At 45.8% G+C, this 24,316-nt stretch overlaps 9 protein-coding genes across 9 annotated transcripts; 5 read left to right on the forward strand and 4 right to left on the reverse strand.

Annotated features, from left to right (window-relative positions):
* Positions 1–283: 283 nt before the first annotated feature.
* On the reverse strand, positions 284–2,127 carry GGS25DRAFT_500068 (proline-specific peptidase). Its single transcript, XM_049261822.1, has 2 exons — positions 928–2,127; positions 284–855 (listed from the first exon to the last, which is right to left on the reverse strand). The coding sequence occupies exons 1-2, from the start codon at positions 1,596–1,598 to the stop codon at positions 594–596; spliced, it is 933 nt and encodes a 310-aa protein (XP_049114850.1). The 5' UTR covers positions 1,599–2,127; the 3' UTR covers positions 284–593.
* A 727-nt stretch (positions 2,128–2,854) lies between these two features.
* On the reverse strand, positions 2,855–3,886 carry GGS25DRAFT_523858 (uncharacterized protein; the record flags this gene model as incomplete). Its single annotated transcript, XM_049264502.1, has 4 exons — positions 2,855–3,072; positions 3,187–3,411; positions 3,467–3,583; positions 3,634–3,886. The coding sequence occupies 4 exons, from the start codon at positions 3,884–3,886 to the stop codon at positions 2,855–2,857; spliced, it is 813 nt and encodes a 270-aa protein (XP_049114851.1).
* Positions 3,887–4,764: 878 nt separating this feature from the next.
* Positions 4,765–5,746, forward strand: GGS25DRAFT_377498 (uncharacterized protein). The gene is made up of 2 exons (XM_049258236.1): positions 4,765–5,281; positions 5,370–5,746. The coding sequence occupies exons 1-2, from the start codon at positions 5,215–5,217 to the stop codon at positions 5,537–5,539; spliced, it is 237 nt and encodes a 78-aa protein (XP_049114852.1). The 5' UTR covers positions 4,765–5,214; the 3' UTR covers positions 5,540–5,746.
* GGS25DRAFT_377504 (uncharacterized protein) lies at positions 5,744–7,708 on the reverse strand. The gene is made up of 5 exons (XM_049258237.1): positions 7,148–7,708; positions 6,949–7,068; positions 6,663–6,890; positions 6,453–6,595; positions 5,744–6,379 (listed from the first exon to the last, which is right to left on the reverse strand). Exons 1-5 carry the CDS (start codon positions 7,376–7,378, stop codon positions 5,953–5,955), a joined length of 1,149 nt encoding a protein of 382 aa, XP_049114853.1. The 5' UTR covers positions 7,379–7,708; the 3' UTR covers positions 5,744–5,952.
* A 2,786-nt stretch (positions 7,709–10,494) lies between these two features.
* GGS25DRAFT_377670 (putative GABA transporter) lies at positions 10,495–12,562 on the forward strand. Its single transcript, XM_049258238.1, has 3 exons — positions 10,495–10,991; positions 11,059–11,851; positions 11,914–12,562. Exons 1-3 carry the CDS (start codon positions 10,639–10,641, stop codon positions 12,373–12,375), a joined length of 1,608 nt encoding a protein of 535 aa, XP_049114854.1. The 5' UTR covers positions 10,495–10,638; the 3' UTR covers positions 12,376–12,562.
* Positions 12,563–12,608: 46 nt separating this feature from the next.
* GGS25DRAFT_378052 (uncharacterized protein) lies at positions 12,609–14,404 on the forward strand. The gene is made up of 2 exons (XM_049258241.1): positions 12,609–12,712; positions 13,061–14,404. The coding sequence occupies exon 2, from the start codon at positions 13,094–13,096 to the stop codon at positions 14,279–14,281; it is 1,188 nt and encodes a 395-aa protein (XP_049114855.1). The 5' UTR covers positions 12,609–12,712; positions 13,061–13,093; the 3' UTR covers positions 14,282–14,404.
* A 181-nt stretch (positions 14,405–14,585) lies between these two features.
* GGS25DRAFT_377800 (uncharacterized protein) lies at positions 14,586–16,290 on the forward strand. The gene is made up of 3 exons (XM_049258239.1): positions 14,586–15,071; positions 15,150–15,995; positions 16,064–16,290. The coding sequence occupies exons 1-2, from the start codon at positions 14,889–14,891 to the stop codon at positions 15,993–15,995; spliced, it is 1,029 nt and encodes a 342-aa protein (XP_049114856.1). The 5' UTR covers positions 14,586–14,888; the 3' UTR covers positions 16,064–16,290.
* Positions 16,291–16,370: 80 nt separating this feature from the next.
* GGS25DRAFT_523864 (uncharacterized protein) lies at positions 16,371–17,100 on the reverse strand (the record flags this gene model as incomplete). Its single annotated transcript, XM_049264503.1, has 2 exons — positions 16,371–16,747; positions 16,869–17,100. The coding sequence occupies 2 exons, from the start codon at positions 17,098–17,100 to the stop codon at positions 16,371–16,373; spliced, it is 609 nt and encodes a 202-aa protein (XP_049114857.1).
* Positions 17,101–21,551: 4,451 nt separating this feature from the next.
* GGS25DRAFT_378059 (uncharacterized protein) lies at positions 21,552–22,312 on the forward strand. Its single transcript, XM_049258242.1, has one exon. It carries the CDS (start codon positions 21,635–21,637, stop codon positions 22,106–22,108), a length of 474 nt encoding a protein of 157 aa, XP_049114858.1. The 5' UTR covers positions 21,552–21,634; the 3' UTR covers positions 22,109–22,312.
* Positions 22,313–24,316: the final 2,004 nt, after the last annotated feature.

The raw sequence follows: 24,316 nt of genomic DNA on the forward strand, positions 1-24,316 counted from the left end.
CCACTAAAGCTCTTCTCCTAACCAAAGTCTTCCAAGGTTATTACCAGGCACTCATATCCGTACGGCCTGCGGCTCCCATAACTTCAACATAGGTAACTTCCTATTTCCTTGTGGCATTCTCTCTTTCTCTCCCTTTTTCTTCTATCTCCTTTTCACCTACGGAATCACAGCATGCACTCCCTTGGATCCTAACCCCCTCTAGCATTGTAGCTTGCACGTATGTCATCTTTCTGGAACACATATGGCAAAGCATGACACGTCACCCCTCCATCGTTTCGATAGGCACATTAAGTTGTAGTGAGTTGGGTTGCTATTTGGTAGTTTGACATCATAACCATCATTAGACCCCTCGCATCCTTATATGATAGGTAGCGCCTGAAGTGCTTCTGTTCTTCTAACCATTATATAAACCAACCCCTCGGCAAACTACTAGATATCTACTAGGTAAGCAAGGCATCTTGGTATAAGTACCATTGCTCCCTCCGGTTCCAATTTCCATCACCTGTGATCATCAAATTCCTCACTATCATCGGATAATCTCATAGCCGCATACTTTACCACAAACCAAAAGGGCATCTATGATACCCACCATCTCAAGGCACCCCGCCCGCAAGGAAAGAGCCTGTGATTTTGCTGAAACGTTCACGCTCTTCATAATGTCCCATATGACTCGAGTTCTCAAGCGTAATCCACTTGACCTTTGGAATAGTCCTAAACCAAGGCTCGACGCAAAGGTCATGTGCCTCGTCGTACCGCCCATTGATGAGCAGCGTCTCGGCTTCGATGTTATGCGCATCGTGATAGCCTTCCCAATCCTTGAAAGAGCCGATGATGATGAACTCTGACGGACCTTGCCTATACGGATGCATTAGTAGCTGATCTTGATTCGGAGTTGAGCCCCTCTCTGCAGTTCCAGAGACCACTTACAGAGTAAGATATGCAGTCGGGTCGTCCTTTAGGTTCTTGAACGCCGCCTTTACCCCCTCGGGATGTGGGTCCATGCGACATACATATCGAGAATAGAAGACCGCAGCGGCCTTCTCGAACTCCTCACTTTCGTAGTCGCCGCGCTTATTGCACTCTTCGAGGACAGCGCGCACATCAGGCGGTAGCTGCGCAAAGAGATCATCATAGCCCTTAACGAGGAGCGGGATACTGGCGGGCCCACCGGCTATAATCAGCTTCTTGAGGCCGCGGGGCTTGCGCGCGGCGTATGCGCCGCCGAGCATGCCGCCCCAGCTCTGGCCAAACAGGTGGAAGCCGCCATCGCGCAGCTTCAGATGGTCGAGCAGGTTGTCGAGCTCCTTAATGAACAAGTCAAAGGTCCAGAAGTTGACGTCGCCTGGCTTTTCCCGCAGATGTGTGGATCGGCCGCAGCCTATCTGGTCGTAGAAGACGATGGGGATGCCGTGTTGCTCGTAGACGTCGATTAATGGCTCTAGGTACTCGTGGCCGGCGCCGGGCCCGCCGTGGAGAGTGACCAGCGGAGTCTTGCCAGATTCGAGACTGCCGACGATCTTGTACCAGGTCTTGCAGGGCTTCCCGGCCCCTGGAGCGTTAAAGTCCACTTCGCCTTCGGCTACTGGTAAGGGTGCCATGTTGATTGGAAATACCCGGAATTGTCCAAGGATTCAGTGTGACTGGAAAGTATTGTCTATATGATACCTACCAAGTACTTGGCTGCAACCTTGGAAAGCGGTCCAATGCTCTGTGATTAATATTCAATGTTAAATGTGAGACGACAAGAAGAGGAACGAGGAATGAGGAACGAGGGATGGATTGTAGGTACGTAATGGTGGGATGGTAAAGCGGAGATTAGAGGTACAATGTAGATTGGTTGTAGGGAGGAACTTCGAGTTGGGAAGCTTGGAAGTGAGAAAGTCAAAGCAAGTGTGGAAGTGAGGAACATTGAAGCGAGGGAGGTGAGGGTGTTCAATATCGGTAGGTACTATCATTGATGTGGTAGTACAAGTACAACGTCGAATCAACTCAATCGACCTAACCCCCCCTTTTTTGTACGACGATGCAGTATAGAATACCTAAAAAGTACACAAAATTGGGGAAGTGTACCTAGTAGATACCGTCAGTGACCGTATTATTGTCTGTAACTGACACTCAAAAGCTACATGGTTGTGTACATGGTCCAGAAGTACCCCTCTTACCCCTCCTGTACTATTTATATGGTGCGCCATATCAACGAAACCGTCATTTACGTACCTGTAGTTATGTAGTACAGCAGATCCCTTGATAGATGCATCTTTAATCTTTTTATAAATTCCAATTCCTTTTTTAAACTTATCGCGCATACATCCCTATGCACATTCATTGACGTGCTTAGTCCTATGTACTCGGTATCGGTGTTTGCATATAAAGCCCTACCCTACGTACCTACGCTGGAGTCCTATGTAGGTATGTAATGACGAGCCGAGGTAAGAAAAAAGAAACACGAGACGCAGTATAAATGAATCCTTCTCTCGAATGCTACCTTGAGTGTGGTAATGAAGAGCTTTTTCGAACAACCTCCAATAGACCTACATATAGGATGCCAGCGAAAGCTTATACAATTCGCGTCCCACGAGGCAGATATCACTATACAATGGCGCAGAAGGAAGGGGTTCTAGGCCAGTCCACCTATGTGCTTACGTATGCAGATACTGTACTAGGTAGGTGTGTATAGGGGGGCAAGCATTGGAGATGTGGCACTGGGAATCCTCATGAGAAACACTCTCAGCAACTTAATGGGGTATCTCAACTCATCGTATCTATGGGTATGTCTACATGTGGATATACACACCATGGAGAACTCCAAGGTACCTACATCATCTCCTTTTCACGGATTCTCTCACGGATTCTCTCACGGATTCGGCTTGGGTCGCTGGTACTTATACTGACCAGGTCTCAGAGCCCTCTGTCGTGCCCAGTCATTGAGACTATCCCATCGAACACACGTGGTCACCGAACTCGACCTTAGATCCCTACTTGGCATGTGTGTCTTCTCATCCCACTCCGACGTATACAATCCCGTGTTGGCGTGGCACATTAGCGCCTGCCGTATCGTGTCGATGCAATGGTCTGTTTCAACAGTTAGACATCACATTCAGCCCTGTGTCCTTTTTTTATTTTCTCTCTCATTTTTTATCTTCTTTTCCCTTTTTCGTCACGGAATCTACAAGGTGCGGGACGTACTGGAATGTTCCGGGGAAAAGCCCTCCATGTGCTTTTGGCCAGCCATCTTGGGTCCATAATAATCCCAGCTCAGTAGCCGGCGGATATTGTTCAGACAGTGCATATGATGGTATACTCCGATGACCCCGACGTAGTCGTCACCACTGCCCTCGGTGATCTGGACTAGATTTGTCTTGTTCTCCTGTAAAAGATCCAGTTCCTCCTTTTTAACTCTGATATTGAGCGCTAAAAAAGAGGTTAGCAGAAGAACTTGGGAGGGAATAAAGGATGAAACACTAACAGTATAGGAGATCATCCCACACTTCGTCTAGTGCATCAGAAGGTTCTTGATGCCATGGTAACTGAGGTTGATACCATTCTGGTCTCTCTTCATATTTTAGAGCGTCTTGTGGTAAGACTAGTCTCGATCAGTATACGAGCGTCGTAAGACTTATTTGGATTACGTACCATAGTGATGATCATCGTTGGTTCCCCAGCTCTTCGATGAGGGGCATCGTGTCGACTTCCACGAGAGCTCAATAGTCTGAAGTACTGCGATATAGAGTAACACCAGCAAGATCAAAACTAAGGGGAAGTTGGTGCGTAACCATGAAGAGGCAGATCGTGGTTGTCTGCCTTTAGACCCTTCGAGCTCGTCGTCACTATATTCGTCACGGTGCCCCAGCAGGTGCTCTCCGCTTTCCTCTGAGTGCTTCTCCATGGTGATTAACCCAGAACATGTGAATGAAGGTTGAAGGATAGAAAGGCCTGGCTACACGTTCGAAATAAATCAGAGACTGATATGAATCTCACCACGTCAGAATACAAGGTATCATTCGATTCGATCAACACACCCACTCATCCAATACAGGCTGACAGGATGGTCCACTGGTACCTAGGTATACGTACGCCACCTTTTCCGAAATATGATTTTATCTGGGTGGGATGAGAAATCGGCATCCCACGCCCTGGTAACCACGGCTGGCTCTCCGATGAGACCCCATAATCATCTAAGGAGGTGGGAAGAAGGATCGTCATAACTACCGTACGATGAGATATTTCCACCCGCTCCGCCCTTTCATGTAGGACAAGAAGCCTGCTGACGCGGGACATCGTCCAAGTCAACGAATGGGGACATTTTACTAAGGCGGGATCGTTCTTCACTTCATCAGCGTGACCAATCATGATTCCAAACAAAGAGCCCGACAATACGCCTCATGATGGGTCCTAGGCGGCTCGCGCCCCTGTCATAATTATAGCCCATTTGCCGGCGAAGCGAAGAGGCGTAACCTTATGGCCAAAAGCATGCATAGTAAGCATCCACTATTGCTTTCGGATATCTTGTACTCCTGGGTGGATGTGTTGATCTTCCAGTCTAGAGCATAGGTAGTTAGAAGGTCAACGCTCTCTTCTCGGGAACTAACTGGAACGGTATCTGCCGAACGGAACTGTGGCGCTATATTGATTTCCCAAGAAGGAACCATATCGCGCGCGTAAGTATATGTAGGTCTTGATCTAGAAGTGGGCCAACCGCGGGGATGGAGATAATCCACTGATGTAGCATGACGCTCTTACATGATTGGATTGTCAGCGAACTTTGCTTACCTAGTTTCGATCCTTTCAACACAGACAAAAATACAACCGCCTTTCTAAGCCACCTCTCGTAAGGCTAAAAAAATGAAAGATGGAGAAACGGCTCGGTATTGATACCACACGCAACCGATCCTTATGCAATGCTACCACCGGGACAATAAGCCGGGAACACGTTGCCAGGATGTCTCGTTAGAGATTATGTACTTTGGTAATGCCTCAATATTATAATAGAGTGACGACTATCAGCCTCCTACTCTATGATATATGATAAAGACGTCCAGTCATCCCATCCCATCATATCTCGTACATAATATGTAGTTCACCCGCGAGTCGTTCGATCAAATCAGACAACATTCCACTCCAAGTCCTGCCATTAGCCATCTTTATACAGAATACTTCATACACAGCCCAGCCCTTTTTACACGTCACCTGTTCAACGTACAAAAATCAACCAAGATGCTCTTCCAAACGTTCCTCATCGCAGTACTGGGATCTACCGCCATCGCATCGCCCATCAACCCAGGTATTTCGCATTCCACACCACTCCTTCTCTCCCCAGCTTACATACCCACCTCCTCACACCCAGTTCATATCACTAACACCACCCACAGTCAAACGCGACTCATCCGTAATCGTGTTCCAGGACGCCGAAGTCGAAAGCGCGGCCGAGGAGAAGCGGGACAGCGCCATCGTGTACCAGGACGTGCCGGTGGCAAAGAAGCGAGGAGACTCGAACACCATCGTCATGTCCGATGTCGAGGTCGTCGACTACTCTGACTAAGCTACGCGTCTCGGTCCTCTAGGGGGGAAACCATGATGGTGTGTGACGTGCTGGGCTGGGCGCGAGGGGGATGGATGGGCTTCCGGAATCCGAGGGTTTGGGCGTCGGGGGTTTGGTCTGGTCTGTGCTAGTGATGGGATGGAATGGGACACAGGTAAAATGGGGTACATCTCTGACCCCATCCGGGTCGATCGACGTGTATCTTTAGTATTAGCTTGGCGACAGGAAATGGAATTACGTTTGATTTTTCTCTCTTGCGTTGGTCGTGACTAGCCTCCCCAAGTTTCGCACAAGTGACCTGAAATACGTCAAAGTCTTGGTGGTGGTGATAGAGGACAGGGGAAGTGACATGTAGCTGAAGTGTGTGTAAATTATTAGTCCCTTTGATGAAATTACTAAGTCCCCCCTTTCCATCACCAATCCTTCATGTACCTCTCGCTTCCCGCAGGCACACTCGGCGCCGGCACCCCTTGCCCCGGACTCGGAACCGCGGTCGTGACCGTGTTATCCGTCGTGATCTTGATATAATTATTGCGGCCCCCCCGATTCCTCGACGACGAGCCGCCCGACACCAGGTCTCCGCTGGCGCCTCCTCCTTCGCGGCCGTTCGCGCGCAGCTTCGCGAGCGCGTACTCGGAGGTGAAGGCCTTGTTGTCGGCGGAGATGAGGCCGCTGCGCAGCGAGCGCAGGAAGGGCCAGAAGTAGGCGGCGCACGCGGCCGAGATGCTCGCGAACTGCACGAACTGCATGCTGAGGTAGAACGGGAACCCCCGCAGCGTGAAGTCGTGCTCGAAGAGGCGCGGGAGGTAGACGAGCTGGCAGATCGTGCCGGCGATCGCCCTGTTTTTTCTTGTGTTAGCTAGACCTGCATCCAAACTTGAACTTGGAGAAGAGTTGGGTGGGCCACACGAACAGTAATCTGACAGAGAAGAAGGCAAGAACCGTAGTTCGGGTTCTGATCGACATCTTTAAGGGGTGTATCACAGCCGCTGGCAATGCGATTAGTGCCGCGTCGGTTATGATGTTCGTGACAGCCACATATTTCGTAAATGCGTACTACACGACCGGTTGGTCAGTATTAACTCGTGCTAAGGCCGAATTCTCTCTGCGCTGGCTTTCTCACCCTATCAACGCACTTCACATCGTCTCCCGTTTCCCACGGACCGTGGGTCCCGCACTGGAAAGCGGTTCCAAAAAAAGCTACCACCACCCACACGAGCACGGCAGCGACGAAGACGGACGTGAGGCGGCGATGTCCAGTTTCCGGCGACAGCGCAGATAAACCCGTGCAAACTGACAACTTGGCCAGTCCCAGCGCGAGAATCCAAAGTAGGTTCCCGGCAAATTGTGTCTGGATTCGAGGCGAGGTCAGCCTACGTACGGCCACAAGAGCACACGCACGATCGCACAATTAGGTGGAATACCTTGAGCCCCGCGATCATCTCGGCATCCGAGATATCGCTCCGCGCTTTGCCCAGGATTTCGCCCTCCGGCACGAGGAATGTGACCGATTCACCCAGTCCCACGAGCTGCTCACCCAGTCTCACTATTAGTCTCCCGCCAAAAAGCGACATACGACGATGTTTTTTTTTTTTTTTTAGAACGTACGAAAGCTGAGGTAATAAGCACCTCCTCCCACCCAAACCGCTGGTTCGTCTTCAGGAAGAACTTGGTCAGGAAGCGAAAGCAGAGCATGAGGAACGTCATCGCGAGGAGAAGCCAGGTCATCATCTGCAGTATCGGGTTCATGTTTGTATCCGTGACGACAATTCCCATTGCTGGCGAGGGGGCGGCATCGGCGGCAGCCCCCTCGGTGGCGCGGCGAAAGGCCGATGGCATCGCTGGTATGGTGATACCGGGTACCGACCTTATGTAGGGACCCGTGACGATGCTTAGGTAGGTAGGTATCACGATAGATCCAGTCGTTCACGAGCGCAAGCGGGTCGGGTACCTATTCGCAGGGCTGAGAAGCCCCAATATTCCCGCTATGGCGGGTTTTTAAGGTTATTATCTGCTTAGTATGTATGGAGTCCTTTTCAAGGTTGTTGGAAAAAGATGGGAATAGTTAGTTAGCAAGCAGGAAGGATGGCCTTGACTTGCACGCGCTCCGTGCTTGTGCTTAACTATTCGTACACTCCCGCGGCATAAATATAGGTTAGGAACCGAGCAGATGGCAAAAGCCAGCCAGCCAACCAAAGCCCATATACCGCGCTTACGCAGGTGCAGATTTGCGATCGAACCCTGGATAGCCTACGGCAGTTGACTTACCGTTTACCTTCTAGGCAGGCAGGCAGGCAGGTAGGTACCTACCTGTAGCTTACTCGAAGGGGCGATGCCATAGGATGTGGTACGGGGCCAAGCCAAGCTGAAAGTGGACGTTACATTACTCTTTTAGTTGTTCAGGTGTTCAGGTTAGGTACCTACCTACCTACTAGGTAAGTAGATAAACACAGAACAGCCTAGGTTAGGCAAGTTTAAGAGTCAAAAGAAATGCATTTATTACTTCACTTGCATGTATGGAGGGGAGGATTTCCCCTTTGCGATGGTCATATTCTCTCTAGTGTATTTCCGGTGTTGGTCTTCATTTGCTACGAAATACGGCCGACGGGACCATGAAAGATGGGAAGATGAGGGATGCGGGACATCGGGATCTACAGCGACTGGGGCGGGAACGGGAACTATGCTTGCTCGAGGCAATTCTGTTAGGACTAATGCCAGTAAGACCGTGGGGGAGGAGTACCATGGTGGGTGGATATGATATTGGTATGTAGGCTGCAACAAATGCAACAAACAGGGGCATAAATAACTACTCGGTGGCTTGATCTATTTCGGCCTCTCAAACATCGTAGGGAAGCCATGCATGTACATCTATGGACATGTTGGTGCCTGTTGGATCTTTAACAGACAACTGGAGCTTTACTATGTACAGTCTTCGGTAGCAAACGGGCTGTCGCTTGTCCAGAATCCAGCCCAGTCCACTCCACATAGGTGTGTAGGAATATCACAAGCATCAATGTTGCAGCATGCACGTCCACTCGATCCTCCAGGTGAAAACTTGTTCGGTGCTCTGCTCCGCGTGAAAAATCTACAACCCCCTCTCGTTTTACACTGCCATTTATAGACAGCTGCAATGTTATGCATGTCGCAAAACAAAATAGATATATAAATGGCTGCACCCTACGCTAGCTCGCTAAGACCCTCCCATGTGGCCTCATGTGGTTTCGTTTGGGACGAGATCACTGAGCCAATCATTCCTCTCTTGGCGAAGTCTTGATATGTATCCTACTGATTCCTACATAATACCTTACCTAGGTAGCAGGCAGTACTACGTAGGATGCACACACTTACGTCGCTGTCACATTCAATGTTATTTGGACCTATTGTATGTATTTAATATCCGAGGGCCGTCAAGCATAAGCGCAAATTTGGCCAATCCTAAAGTCATGGCAACATAAGACACGCCAGCTGAGGAGGAGAGACAGTTATGCGACAATTTCCACGCTCGTCCCGAATGGCCCTCGATCAGCACATGAAGTCTTTTGCTTTTTATATAGCAGAGACATGTAACTACTTGTACTTTTCCATTAAGCTTTTCATCTACCTTGGCTACCTACCTACTGGGTAGGCCCATAACACCTTGCGCACCTATTCACAGAATGCTAGCAGCGATCGCCAAGGCGGCCCGACTCCCCTAACTCTACCCCATACCTATTAGGTACCCAGTACTACCTAGCATGTAGGTACTACATATGTAACTAACTAACGGTTACGGCTCGGGCCCGTAGTTAGCTCACACTAACGTGTATGGCCTCATCGGTCAGCCACGACATGCATGACTGGTACTGAAGATGGATGAATCGCGCCGAAGCAAGGCCATAACCATGGCATTCGTGCCTTGGATTCAGCGTGAAATTCCGAACCCGGAATCTCAGCGCGATATACGCAATAGACCTGATCACAAAAATCTTTTACGTATGGGAAGTATGTAGGTTAGGTTGATTGAATGGGTGGAAACTGTAGCGCTTATATGTAGCAGTGCATCCGCCAACACCATCGGGCTTGGCCTTGGGTGATGTAGTATTTGTTGGGACTTTTTTAATACTCTTCATCCTCAAACATTTGGCATCCGGTTAACGATAGGAACTTTTTCTAAAAGGTCTTTGTAGTCAGGCGCGAGTTTTATACATCCCACCAAATTTGTAGAAGGCATGGTTTTGGGACGTTCGTATATTGTGTTATATGCGGAGCCGTAAATGGTATTCTTCACAGATATGAGCACTTCTATGCGGAATTTTCTTTTTCGAGTTTATAGGCATCGCTTGATCGTACTAGGTAGGTAGGTATCTTAGGTCTGAAATCCACGGGCATCGTGCTAACGAAACTTCACCGAATCCGTGCCGTTCGCAAGTCCTTCAGGCCACTTTGTTAAACGGGTTTAACAGTCTTCGGGCCTGGTTTCAAGGGATGATAATTGTATAAGTCTTGCTAGTGGTGATGTTGCTAGAGGACTCATTGGTGTTTTGTTATTTTCCGTTGTGCATACTCGCCATTCGGAGTTAAGCTACGCCGTCGCTTTTCAGCTGGCTAATATGTTACTATAGGATTATTCTTATAAGCTGAAATACGTATTATGGCCAGAATTGAAACAGCCCAAACAGTAAGGGAGAAAGATAGGAGCTCCTGACTAGATAGGCAGGTAACAAAGCAACATTGAAGTACGGCGGTATGTAATAACATGTTTATTCGAGAATAAAGAGCCTCTTGATAACACTTTGATACGGGTACTCTTACACTTTTTGAGTAAACAAGATGATAAGTCACTATACCGGGTATTTTACAACATACCAGGCTTATATCTCTCTCTACCTATAGTTATACTCTATACATGAATAATTATTAATACTGTATAATGGCTTACTATATGTAGGTAGATATACTAGGTATGGTACGTCCCCGTTTCGCATCCCATTTCGCAAAACTGCCTACATCTAGTACTCTTCTGGTATATCGTAGGTTGATCCTACTGAAGCTCAAAGATCTAACTCATTGATCTTCCCACAACACATTCGCTTACAATATACCACCCTTCATACGCCACGATGCCTATCAAGGACGATTTCGAGCTTCAAACCACAACGTCTCCATTCGACAATGCGATCATTCCGATATCCTCCCGCACCATCGGCGGCTCCACTCGCGATGACGACCAACTCCGACGCCTCGGGAAGCGCCCACTTCTCAATCGCGGCTTTGGCTTCATGTCAATATTAGGGTTCTCTTGTTCGGCGCTGCTCTCCTGGGAGGGTATCTTGGTCACGTCGATATCCGGCTTGTTAAACGGGGGACCGGCTGGCGTCGTATGGGGATTTCTCATCAACTGGATCGGCACGATATCAGTATATACGGTGTTAGGAGAGCTTGCGTCCTCCGCTCCTACAGCTGGCGGGCAATAGTAAGATACCCCATACCTACCTCTTACCCCATTCGTGAATGCTGGCTGAGACTCTACCTACCACCAGCCATTGGGTTGCCATGATGGCCCCAAAGTCCAGCAGAGTCTTCCTATCATACATGACTGCTTGGATGACCACTCTGGCCTGGCAGGCCCTAGCTGTCTCCGTCGGGTACATCATCGCGACCATGCTCCAGGGTATCATCGTGCTGACCAATCCCTCATATGTGCCCGAAAACTGGCACACGGTTTTGATCATCTGGGCCGCCACCTTATTCGCCGTGATGGTGAATTCGACAACGAGCCGTGCGATAGCCAAATTCGAAGGCGCCATTCTCATCCTTCATCTCGCGGGCTTTTTCGGGGTTCTAGTCCCCATGGTCTACTTCGCGCCCCATAATGATCCGAAGATGGTGTTCACGACCTTCTTCAACACTGGCGGCTGGTCGACTCAGGGCCTGTCGTTCTTCGTCGGGTTCCCGGCCATCGCTGGCTCTCTCTTAGGCGCAGACTGCGCCGTGCATATGTCTGAGGAGATACAGTCCGCTGCCTTAGTGGTACCCCGTGCTCTGCTGTTTACCATATTAATCAACGGTTCTCTTGCCTTCGCCATGGCTATTGCCCTGATGTTTTGTCTCAGCGACGTAGATGCAGCGATGGAAGCTGCCACGACCATGTTCTACCCATTTCTCGAGATTTTCTACTCCTCTGTTGGGTCTATCACAGGTGCCTGCATCATGGCCTGCGTTGTTTTTGTCATGGCGGTTGCGAGTAGCGTTGGTGTGTACGCCTCTGCTTCCCGTATGATGTGGTCATTTTCACGGGATAGGGGTCTGCCCTTCGACAGGCATCTAGTAAAGGTAAAACTACATTGGCTTTACACTTCCATTCTGATGCATGGCTTTGCTGATCATTCTATTAGTTAAATAAGAGTGCGCTACCTGTAAACGCAATTCTGACTACGCTGGCGATTACCGTGCTACTATCACTTATCGTCCTTGGCTCTGCCATCGCATTGAATGCTCTACTTTCTCTAGCTATTGCCGCCCTGTTCTCGTCATACCTACTCGTATGTGGTCTGCTACTCTGGCGACGCACCACCGGCGCATTCCAGCCTTACGACTCATCGGAAATCATGGCCCCCGATAATCTGATTTGGGGCCCTTGGAAGCTGCCAGAGCCACTTGGAGTCTTCAACAACGTTGTCGCTTGCCTTTACAGTATACTCCTATTGTTTTGGTCATTCTGGCCGCAGACGACCCCGACGACGCCCGAGAACGCGAACTGGAGTATTCTGGTATGGGGCGCGGTGGTGATATTTAGCATTGTTTGGTACATGGTGCGAGCAAGGCACTACTTCACAGGTCCCATTAGGGAAGTCTAGGTACATTAAAGAAACAGATAAGCTTCTTCGGAATGCTCAGAATAAACCTTTGGCTATTCAACTCACATTATGTACTGACCATGTTCCCGAACTCAGCTCCAAGTCATCCTGCATACCGCAAAGCACAATTGAGTGTGCATTTACGACTTAGAGACAGTGAAATATCATATTGAGCAGGAGCCGGCCACGTCCACTTGTGTGCGTACATCCCGTACAAGGTTTGGTATTCGTGGACATGTCTATACCTGTGGAAGACATATCACGTAGCAGCATTCAAAGTGAGAGTCCGCCGCCTTTGTCCTCCACCCACCTAAGACAGCTAGAAATGCATACACGTGTAGGGCCACCTTCACTTTCTTCGGGTTAGAGGTGCTTTAACTGAGACTTCTTTGTTCTCCTGGGTCACTTATGAAGTTTGACTGGCAATAATGAAATATTAGGGGCCACCAATAGCCTTGTAATGGCATATAAGATTTCCTTGTATCCTTTCTGTCGCCCTTCCGGGTCTGAGAACAATGCGATGGCCCAGCGGCGAACATTGTACGCCCAATGAAGCCATCGTGCCCTTATACATGCGATCATTTAAAGGGGAACGGGATACTATTTTCTATTCTCTAGTTTACTCATCCTATCTTCCTCGATTTACGCCCACTCATCAACCCTATTTGTTGACTCTACGTCTTAGGTGTTTTGGACCACTATGGCTTGACGGGTCACCATGAAAACGACACGGCAACGCCCAGTAAAGCGGAGGCGTACAGGAATTGTTGAGTTTGAAGAAGCGGAAGAAGCTTATCCACCCCATGAGCACTGCTGTACCGAGGCCAAACTAGAGTTTATATTCACGTGGCTTAAAGGGATTCCCCTCAGTCGTCACATCACTAAGCAATTCCGCGAGGGGAAAATGCCGTGCGACAAAGATCAGGTTCCCCATGCTGGTATGCCAGAGCTACATAATTCAGTAAAACGTACATTCGATGATGTTGATGTTACTGAGCCCAGCTCCGTCATAGACTCAGGGGCGGGAAAGTCGAGGCCAGCGACATCCATATTCGAGTTTTATGCCCTTATGTCTGGAGCAACTGATTCCACCAAGAGTTCTGCACGTAGCCCAGACTACTCTGAACTTGTTCTTTTCCGCAACAATATTTGTTATGCACCGTCCGATCAGAAGCTACCCCCAGCAGTCCAGGAGACATGGGATCTCATTGAAAGGAAATTGGGGACCGAAGTAGAAACGATGGACGCTGATGACTGGCGGTATGTCCGAAAACTGCAACGGTGCGGTCCCGAGGTATCAAACGCCATGGCGCTGCTCATCGAAACCGTGTTCCCGAAACGACCGAGAGAGGGAGCGCTTATGAGGTGGGAAGCCGCGCCGTTCCGCGCCGACTTGGTCCCCACGAAAGACGGCATCCGCAGAGTATCGATTCCACAACCGGATATGACCTATGGATATGCCGACCTGTACGCCTTTTCCGAGCCTCAGAGAACCACGCACGAGCAGGTGGGCCCCATCGACACCAGCGGGAACGTATCGTACCCCTTCTTCATTGCCGAGTTCAAAGTCAACGGGCCCTTGTGGCAAGCATCCAACCAGTGTCTGGGGGCCGCGGCAACCACGATCGCATATACCGAGCAGCTAAATGTGCTGCTTGAAGAAAACGGCAAGGCGAAAGTTCAGACAACTGTACTTACTATGGCGGCAAACATCTACGAGGCGGTTTTGTACGTCAGCTGGAAAGAGGGTGACCAGTACTTGACGAAAAAGGCTAAGAACTTTTGCCTGCGACGTGAGAGTGAGGTTATGCTGCTGAAGAAGTATGCGAGTAGCATTGTAGGCTGGGGGGAGAACGAGAGGTTGGAGGAGATTAGAGGTGGTTTGGATGCTTTAGCTAAGTTATAATACCACCATCCCAATCAAAATTATTCTGGTGTATCGTCTATACTGCTGTACTTGCATCTACGGAGCTATTGGCATTCTTCGCCCGTCTTACTAGGAATAGGGGGGAGCGTTAGTCAAGATAAGGCAGTTCAGGGGCTTATCAGCCACGCTAGTGTCAGTTTTTGGCGGCAGAACTCCGGCATTGTTCTGGATTGAATCTGAATAAGCAACCTGGATGCCTCGGTTCAATTCAGACCCTCCAAGTCGTCATCGCCATCGCCATCGATTCTTATTATTATTTGTCTTTTTCTCTTCTCTTCTTGGAAAACTGAAATCGGGAGAGATATTTTGGTTTCGACTATAATGCTTAAAACTGCCTTCTCCATCTGATCCTGATTGACCGTCTCTCCCTCTTCGAATGTCATTTACGCCACACAACAGCGTTGTCGCAAAGTGTACCACCACCTTGCTGTGCCATCTCCGAGCGCTACCTCTATGGGGAATTGCCCTCGTCATCTTATTTGCGGGATTCCTACACGCAAAAGTCATTGCGCTCCCTAATCGCCTTTACCGTTCGCCGCCGCCATCGAAGTCTAGTTGATTTGTAGCATAGTGAATCATCATCATCATGGCGTCTCTAGCCTCCTTATCGGACAAAGTACTAGCGGCGACTCTCGCAACTTTCAACAACGCGAGAGGCAATGCATTGGGCCAGCTCGAGTACTTTTTCAAGGGCCCGGGCAGAACGAGTCGAATCATAGCGCTGGCCGTTGTGCTATACAATTGGAAGAGCTTGCCTTTCGCCTGGACAGTACGGCACTCCCACATCCAACCACTTATAAGCAATGAGTAATATGAAGAAGCCGTTTACTAAGATAAAGCGATCTAGTTCCGCGTCTGGGGCAGCCTGATCGAGCACTTCGCCTTCCGGCGCTTCCACACACACACGCCCGACAAGCTCTTCCACCACGTCATCACGCCCTCGCACGTCTCGCTGCTCGAGGTTGACTACTACCTGCACAAGTCCAATTCAACATACTTCGCGGACCTCGACGTCGGCCGCTCGCAGCTCGTCTCGCACCTGTTCGCGCGCGGCTGCCACGCCATCAGCCGCAACGCCGCCACCAAGCTCGTCATGGACCCGTCGAACCCGGGGAAACCCGCCAGGGGCAAGTTCGGCGTCGCGCTCGGCGCCGTCCACTGCAGCTTCAAGAAGGAGCTGCAGCCGTACCAGAGCTACGAGATGTGGACGCGCGTGCTGAGCTGGGACCGCAAGTGGCTGTACATCGTGACGCACTTCGTCGAGAAGGGCGCCGTGAGGCCGCGCTCGTGGGACGCGTCTGTGTTCGGCCCGACAAGGAAGACGGAGGGGACGCCGCAGGACTGGCAGAAGCATATCCATGCTACGGCCGTGAGCAAGTACGTGTTCAAGGTCGGGCGCTTGACCGTGCATCCGGCGATGGTGATGGAGGCCAGCGGCATGCTGCCGGAGCGGCCCGGTGGGTGGCTGGTCGTGGAAGATGACGCGGTCCCGTCGTCCCTCGGTGACAGTGGCGAGATTGTCCCAGAACCAGAGGTTGATGATGCCGAGGCGACGGGTTGGGATTGGAAGCGAACGGAGCAGGTGCGAAAGAAGGGGCACGACTTTGCGATGCACTTCGCGGAGATGGATGGGCTGCATGGTCATTTCGACGGTGGAGAGGACGGCGCGTTAGGGATTTTTGGCATTGCATAGGTGGGTGCCTACCCAAGTAACTAATGATATACGAGAAAGGAGACAAGTATGTATAAACACGCCGCTAGATCTGTTCATATCACGATAGACGGATACCACCATAGATTCATACATGCGGGTTGCCGAAAACAACCGCACGTCATTTCATAGAAAAGCTTAGATCAAAGAAACGACATTTGAACATCAGATGGATCGATTTAATTCTTTCGCTGAGCATTGGGTATTACACACTACCTGGCTGGCTTGGGGCAATTAGCTGTCAAAAAATTCATCTCCCTTTCCCCCCTTCAAACACGCTACCCCCCCTCCCCTTTCTCATCAACCAATCACCCGTGCCCCCCCTCCAAATCTCGTCTCATCCCTTACTTCCCTCCTCTACAGAGCGAAAGCCACAAACGCCGCGGCGAGCCCCAAGCCCGCCACAGCGCGGTGACCCGCGCCCGTCGGGGTCGCCTCCGCCGCATCCGCATTCGCGGCCCCAGACGACGCACTGCTGCCGCTGCCGCTGCCGGACGACGCAGACCCGGTCTCGGTGGGGGTGACGAGGTCGCCGACGGCAGACGTGACCTTGGAGGTTACGTCGGACGCGACGTCGGAAGCGACGTCGCCGACGGAGGACGCGGCATCGCCGACGACGGAGGTGACGGACGAGGCGGCGCTGCCGGCGGCGGAGGCGATGGCGTCGCCGGTGGAGTCGATGGTGGAGTCGATGGTGGACTTGCCGCAGATTTCGGCGGAGGTGGATGTTGCGTCTGTTTTGTTTGTTTTACACTCGTTAGCACACGCGTATTTATTGTTATACACATATTTTTTTTGGAAGGGATATATTTTATATATATATATATAAGGAGAGGGATGAGAAAACACACGTACCGGACAGCTCGTCGGAGCTGCAGGTCAGGGAAAGGCAGCCGATGGCGGCGTCGGTCAGGTCGGTGAACTTGCCGCACTGGCACTTGACGTCGGTGGCGGAGCAGCCGATCTGCGCGGAGGCGTCGTCGAGACACTTCTTCGCGCACGCCGGCAGCTCGCTCACGAGCTCCTGGACGGAGTCGGCGGCGGCCGCGGAGGCGAGGAGGGCGAGGGCGAGGGTCTTGAACTGCATTTTGATTTTTGATTTTTGACTTTGATTTTTTTTGGTATTGGGTTGGTTGGTTGGTTGTAAAGGAGTGACGTGTGTTGTTTATTTCTTCGACCGGCGACGAGTGTATAGAAAAGGAGTGTACTGGTTGGTTGTGGTTGGTGATGATGACGAAGGAGGAGGGAAAGGGGGAGGTTTACATCACAAGTTGGATTTGGTCAGGGTCACCCTATTATTGTACGAACGAATGCCTTCCCCGTTCATGATACCTACTTGCACTAATGTTTGTACCGACATAAAAATGTCCCGGTCCCTCTCGCATGTCATCACCGGTGATTGAAATACCCACATGCCACCCCGTATGATCCTTCCCATAGGTTCCCAAGCAAGCTAGCTTTCCCTTGGAATTCCATCTACATAACCTAGTACAACGACCCTGAGTTCTTGGATCATCTATTTTGTACGTTTTCCTTTGACTTCGGGACGAGAAAAGGGTTCTCGTCGTCGATCAATGCTGCGCCAGCAGGGTTTCTTCGTCCCCAGTCTCATCTCGTTGAATCTTGGCTTTTTCTTATTCTCGAGAGCATAGCCGGCATGGACAGTTGGTTGCTGGGCGAGGGGCAACGAACGAACGGGCGAAGGCACCGTCGATATAAATGAAACAAAACTACCTAAGACGTTAGGTTTTCAACTGTCTACCACCTTGAGGAGTTTGTACACGGAAGTAACATCTGGAGTCTACAACAGTACAACTCCGAATAGTGCAGGTACAGTACCCTGAGTAGATATTGTAGATCGTACTACTAGTAGTACATAGTACATCATTGCAGCAACTCCTGCAAGGATCCATCCATCCAAACGCCCCATGTAGCTAAGCGTACCTAATATCAATAATCCCTGCTTCTGTATGCATTAGTTCAGGGGCACAGCCTTAGACGATCTTGGCATTCAATTTTTTTTTTTTTTTACATATGATAACTACGACGTATGATGACCGCTCCCTCTAACTACCCTTGTTGCTTCTGAAACGTGACTTTTTAAATCATGCGGGGGAATCTTTTAGTGCAAAGAAAAAAAAAACATGCTCCCTGGTTCCCGACGGAATCCCTAACTAAAAGATTCCATTAACCTAAATGCCTACATGCACGTGCCGAGCCTTCCTAACCTAAGGTACTCCGTATTATTTTGTCGTTACTATGGTATAACATAACTTACACTTAAAGTTATCCCTTTAAACGTTATAAGGTAACATAAGTAATAAAGTTATTAAAAATAAATAAAAATATAACTAAGTTAAATTATTTACCATTTTATAAATATAATATTTAATGAAATTTAATTATTTTATAAATATATAATTTATTATTTAATTTTGCATATATTATTTATATTAATAATATTTAAAATTATATAAAGTTATATTATAAGTGTTATATCGAAATTATGTTTTTTTTATTTTTATATTTAATAAATTTTCTAATAACGTTTTTAATCCTCGATAAAAACGTTTTTAAATATTATTTTTTTAATAAGTTTAATAAAGAGTTTTGTTATCCGCACCCCCTTTTTTTGATAAAAGGGCCTTATTCGCACCCCGGTACATTGAGATCGCAGCGCAAAAGGTCCGAGCTTTAAAGCTAGCTTCCATCAAAAGATCCAGTACAACTTCCAATCCAAGATTCGGATTGAAGTGCATCCTATGTCGTTCGAATCAGCTCAATTAGACAATCCAAACGATATATGTTTCAGATCAATGCGACCGCTGGCTGCAAAGTTATTCGAGTTTGAAGATTACATTCCACCTTGAAAATGGTACAAATTGAAGTGGTCCGTGCATCACGTGATGCGCTTCGCCTAGCGCCAGGCTAGCGGCAAATCGTCTATTTCACTATTTTCTGAATAACTTTGCAGCCACCGGTTGTATCAATTTGAAACATATATCGTTTGGATCGTCTAATTGAGACGGTTCTAATGGAGCTGGATGCACTTCAATCCGATTCCTGGATTGGAAGTTATTCAAGGTGATGTGTTTGAAGCTAGTTGGAGCGCTCGGACGACCGGCATTCTTTTGCTTTTTTCCCATGTACCGGGGTGCGAATAAGGCCCTTTTATCAAAAAAGGGGGGTGCGGATAACAAAACTCTTAATAAAAAAATAAATTTTTATTTAAAGATTAAACGTGATTAATAAGCTTATTATATAAATTGCTTTTTTTAAACGTTATTTTAAAGTTATATTTATATGCGTTTATATATAAGTTATAAAAAGAAATAACTTTATTTAAAATATAATAAATTTAATTTTTTAAAGTTTAAAAAAAGGTTTAAAAAGTAATATTTTTTTTTATAAATAAAAAGTATTAATTAAAATTAATTAAAATAAAAAATATAACTTTAATATTTTTAAAACTTATTAACGGTATTTATAATTAAATTTATACGATAATTTTATTTAATTATTAATATTTATATTATTTATATAATAATTATATTTATTTATAATAAATAATATTTTTAACTTTTTTTATTATATATTTTAAAGAGTTTTATTATTTATATCCCCTTTTTTTAATAAAAGGGTTTTATTTACACCTTAATATATTAAAATTATAACGTAAAAGGTTTAAACTTTAAAGTTAATTTTTATTAAAAGATTTAATATAACTTTTAATTTAAGATTTAAATTAAAGTGTATTTTATGTCGTTTAAATTAACTTAATTAAATAATTTAAACGATATATATTTTAAATTAATGCGATTATTAATTATAAAATTATTCGAGTTTAAAGATTACATTTTACTTTAAAAATGGTATAAATTAAAGTGGTCCGTGCATTACGTAATACGCTTTACTTAACGCTAGGTTAACGATAAATCGTTTATTTTATTATTTTTTAAATAACTTTATAACCACCGGTTATATCAATTTAAAACATATATCGTTTAAATCGTCTAATTAAAACGGTTTTAATAAAGTTGGATATATTTTAATCCGATTCCTAGATTAAAAGTTATTTAAGATAATATATTTAAAGTTAATTAAAACGTTTAAACGATTAATATTTTTTTACTTTTTTCCTATATACCGGGGTGCGAATAAAGCCCTTTTATTAAAAAAAGGGGGTGCGGATAACAAAACTTAAAAAAAATAATTAAGTTATTATTATATTAAATAATTTAATTAATTAAATTATTAAACGTAAATTATTATTAAACTTTATTAAATTTTAAGGTTTTATAATTATTAAAAATAATTTTTATAATATTATAATTTTTACGGTAAATTTTATTTATATTTATATTTTTTAATTTTAATTATTTAAATAATTATAGGTTTAAAAAAAAGTTATTAATAAAAACGTATATAAGATATTTATTAGTTTAATTACATAATTTATTTATTAAAATAATTATTATTTATTAAATAAAATTAAAAGTATTATTATTTATAATGTTAATAATTTTTACGTTATTAAGTTTTTTAAATACGTTTTAAAGCTTAAAGTTAATTATTAAATTATTAAACTACCTATGGTACCTCCATGGCTTACCTCCATGGATTTTCACTGTATCACGATTATGGCTTCCTTTTATAAATATGCTTTGCTGTCGCAAGCCCTCTTACCTTGTTGATTATAGCTCTTACCTTATCTCTTTAGTATAAGGAGGCAGTAGCCATAGCTATTGCAAACCTTATACCACAACGTATATATATTTCATTTCTTTGTTCTATAGTTAGATAGTTTTCTTTTAATCTTTAGTTTGTTTCTAACCTTTGAGTCTTGTCATTTGGTAGCACCTTTGCGCCACGGTCGAAAGACCCCAATACCATACCGGTTCATCCGACGGGTAGCGATAGCATACCCAGAAAATCACCAGACCTCTTGGTTGTTGAAGGGTTAATCAACAACCGTCATATCTCTATTCATTGATCCCATCTTTACCCATTGACCATATTACTATTCACTTTCCATACTTTACTCATTGACCATATATCTACTTCTTAAGCACATCATTACTCATTGACCGTATTCTATTAATTCAATTTTATCCCCCTTTTCTCCAACACATCATTATTCATTGACCGTATTCTATTAACTCATCATTATTCATTAACCGTATTTTATCAACTCAATTTTTGTCTCCCTCCTTTCCAGAACATCACCGTGACGCTATCTTGTACCCTTAATCAGCACCGTATGAGCGGCATCTATGTCTGGCCAAGACGACAATTGCACCCAGGTAGCGTCGTTTGCTCGAAATTTTCCTCATCTAACCGTCGTAAAAAACCTATGGTACCTCCATGGCTTACCTCCATGGATTTTCATTATATCACAATCATGGCTTCCTTTTATAAATATGCTTTACTGTCGCAAGCCTTCTTACCTTATTAACTATAGCTCTTACCTTATCTCTTTGGTATAAGGAGGCAGTAGCTATAGCTATTGCAAACCTTATACCACAACGTGTATATATTTCATTTCTTTATTCTATAGTTAAATAGTTTTCTTTCAATCTTTAATTTATTTCTAACCTTTAAATCTTGTCATTTGGGACCTCATGCGTGCGGACTGCAAATATGCCCTACGAAAGTTATTCGCAGAATTCAAGCTGGACGAAATGACAGCGATGGCGAAGCTCGACCGAGCCCGTTTTACCAAGGACGAATGTCTGAAGGGCACACAGCTGCAAACTTGGGCCGCAGAGGTCATTGGCTATTGTCGTGCCTTGGGCATGGATAGTACAATGCAATATATGACGGCTATATACAACCGCCTCGACGTCAATTTTAAATTGGCTGTTATTGCCCCTGGGACCGGAGTATCTTTATACGATTGGATCGCTTATTTGGAAGAGCGCCGCCGCGTCTGGCGAGCTTCTTTGCTGACCTCTTCCTCCACCGATAATGCAGATGCACCCCAGTCATTTAGCGACAAGATGCTAAAGGGCTTGCCGACTGCTCCCGACAAGCTTCAGCTTACCAACCTCTCTTCGATGGAGGAAGCCCTAGAAACCTCCGCGGGCATCCATTAAACCCAGCGATATGGAGGTGGTTGCCGAAGCGACGACTACCGCCCTTATCGCATTAATCGCGACAACTATCGCCCCTCTCGGAGTGATTGTAACAATGATCGCCCCTTCTGGACCAATCGAGACGATTACTGTGATTAAGATAATCACAAAGATGATAAGGGCAAACGATGGGCTAATCAGCGATAGGAGCCATGGAACTATTCCTGTAATAACCGTTCCGGTGGTTACAGCCGCCGATACTAAAGTTATCGCATGGGTCGCGGGGGACGGGAGTATTATTCCGATAATTGTAGGGGGAGATCCAACCGTGGAGATCGTCGCCGCTTTAGATGGCGATGATGGGTTAAACCGGGACGGCACATTAAGGATAATTTTTTAACAAATCAAGTAGAAATATAGTATGATACTTTAAACCGTGAATAGGAGGAGCGTAAGCTCTTTAACGATGGGTTCTTTTTGGTAAACGATTATAAAGTTATCGATAAGGAAATTAAATCCGATTCCTATTATTCTTTTAGTTCTTGTAATGATGATCCATCGTATATAACGTGTTGTAAATGCTACGCGTAATTCTTATTACACGCGGCATGTGTTAAACATATTTTCACTAATAATTGCACGAACCTAAGATCACTTGGTATAAGATGTCGTCATAATTAATATATGCGGTAATCTAGGTCCCTTTTATTTTTTCATTAAGGAATTATTATTAACGTAATGTTTACCTTACCTTAAATCATTAATTAAGAAGAATATATTTATATATATATATATTATATATTATTAATTATAAAAGATATTAAGGATAAAATTATTACCTTTAACTATATATCGAAGGGTTTTTAACCTTTATAAACCATTAAACTAATCTAAGAATTAAAAGATTTAGTTAATAGTGTATATACTGCGTATATTATTAATAAAATATTACATTGAAAAGTAATTCCGGCTACTTTGGTGAAAATATACTTTAAAGGATTTAAAAAGAATACGTATTTAACCTTACCAATTATTAGTAAAGCTAGAAATAAATTTACCATTTGTTTAAATACCGGCACATCTCATTGTATGGTGGACGCTAATTGGCTTAGATAGTTTATGGTAAACTTTTATATGTTTAAGGCTGATAAGCTTATAATTGCCGGAGGTATAGTCGGGAAGCTAAGGTTCCATAACCATGCTTGATTTAATATTTATCTTAAAAGTAATGCTAAGGTGTTAATACAAATTAAAATCGAGACATGGGTTTACAACTATAACCTTAAACCGAACTTATTATTCGGTAATGATTTTTACGCTATACATAGCGTGGTAGTAAATTACCCAAAGCAAGTAATTACCCTTGCCTCTTATAAGAACTTACCAATATTAATGTAGTACTGCGTACTAAAGCCAGTGCCGCGGAGGGTTATCGTTGCATTCATAGTCCAAGTGCTACCGCAAGCGGTATAACATATACTAGTAAACTATATCGACCTGCCAGAGGGACAGGACTTCAACGTGACGGGCACAGTCCCAGGAGTTTTAAACTCCTTACACGGATCAGCGGGTATTAAAGCCGTCGCATACTACAACGATACTACCAAGCCAATTACCCTTTATAAAAACAGAAGGATAGGCACCATCACTGAAGTCAACAGTGATAGGTACTTCACCACCATATGGGACCGGGCTAACATAGCATAGAGCATTGCTTATTCCACTTCTAAGTTTGACCGGGACGACCTCGTTGCCGAATTCCAAATCGATTAGGATTTGGAGCAGACACTAAAGACAGACGAGGCCGTTCCGCAGCGCGTCTAGGACGCCATTCCCCCCAAGAAAGCTCCTTTCAAGACACCATCATCTAGCATAGTTAAAACGGATGGAATACCCGAATTAGAGTCGAGAGCCGGAGTGCACTGTTACGCCACGAGCAGATTGTTTGGCTAACACCTGGCCGATACAGCCGACGAGTTCCACATCTGGAACGATGTAGGCGTCATCCACCTCCCAAACAATGAGAAGATAACGATTGAAATGGTGGATAATTGGTAATAAAAGTTCAAGGCCGGCCACCCCTATCCTCTGGGAGTCAAGGACCGGAAATTTTTGGATACCACCTTTAATACCATGCACAAAAAGGGCAAACTGGAGTGGGTAAAAAGACCCACCCCATTTGGATGCCCCTGCTTTATCGTGTGGAAGATGGTAAACGGGAAGAAAAAA

The sequence above is a fragment of the Hypoxylon fragiforme genome (assembly GCF_022984875.1).
Source record: "Hypoxylon fragiforme strain CBS 206.31 chromosome Unknown GGS25scaffold_7, whole genome shotgun sequence".
NCBI lineage: Eukaryota > Fungi > Ascomycota > Sordariomycetes > Xylariales > Hypoxylaceae > Hypoxylon > Hypoxylon fragiforme.

Excerpts from the sequence above, each read along its gene's own strand:
- GGS25DRAFT_500068 (XM_049261822.1), bottom strand. The coding sequence starts at position 1,598 with ATGGCACCCTTACCAGTAGCCGAAGGCGAAGTGGACTTTAACGCTCCA. Across the intron at positions 856-927 it reads CCGACTGCATATCTTACTCT|GCAAGGTCCGTCAGAGTTCA; the intron begins GTAAGTGGTCTC and ends GCATCCGTATAG.
- GGS25DRAFT_377498 (XM_049258236.1), top strand. The coding sequence starts at position 5,215 with ATGCTCTTCCAAACGTTCCTCATCGCAGTACTGGGATCTACCGCCATC. Across the intron at positions 5,282-5,369 it reads CGCATCGCCCATCAACCCAG|TCAAACGCGACTCATCCGTA; the intron begins GTATTTCGCATT and ends CACCACCCACAG.
- GGS25DRAFT_377504 (XM_049258237.1), bottom strand. The coding sequence starts at position 7,378 with ATGCCATCGGCCTTTCGCCGCGCCACCGAGGGGGCTGCCGCCGATGCC. Across the intron at positions 7,069-7,147 it reads TGCTTATTACCTCAGCTTTC|CTCGTGGGACTGGGTGAATC; the intron begins GTACGTTCTAAA and ends CTGGGTGAGCAG. Across the intron at positions 6,596-6,662 it reads ATGTGAAGTGCGTTGATAGG|TACGCATTTACGAAATATGT; the intron begins GTGAGAAAGCCA and ends CCGGTCGTGTAG.
- GGS25DRAFT_377670 (XM_049258238.1), top strand. The coding sequence starts at position 10,639 with ATGCCTATCAAGGACGATTTCGAGCTTCAAACCACAACGTCTCCATTC. Across the intron at positions 10,992-11,058 it reads CCTACAGCTGGCGGGCAATA|CCATTGGGTTGCCATGATGG; the intron begins GTAAGATACCCC and ends ACCTACCACCAG. Across the intron at positions 11,852-11,913 it reads TCGACAGGCATCTAGTAAAG|TTAAATAAGAGTGCGCTACC; the intron begins GTAAAACTACAT and ends TCATTCTATTAG.
- GGS25DRAFT_378052 (XM_049258241.1), top strand. The coding sequence starts at position 13,094 with ATGAAAACGACACGGCAACGCCCAGTAAAGCGGAGGCGTACAGGAATT.
- GGS25DRAFT_377800 (XM_049258239.1), top strand. The coding sequence starts at position 14,889 with ATGGCGTCTCTAGCCTCCTTATCGGACAAAGTACTAGCGGCGACTCTC. Across the intron at positions 15,072-15,149 it reads GCTTGCCTTTCGCCTGGACA|TTCCGCGTCTGGGGCAGCCT; the intron begins GTACGGCACTCC and ends AAAGCGATCTAG.
- GGS25DRAFT_378059 (XM_049258242.1), top strand. The coding sequence starts at position 21,635 with ATGCGTGCGGACTGCAAATATGCCCTACGAAAGTTATTCGCAGAATTC.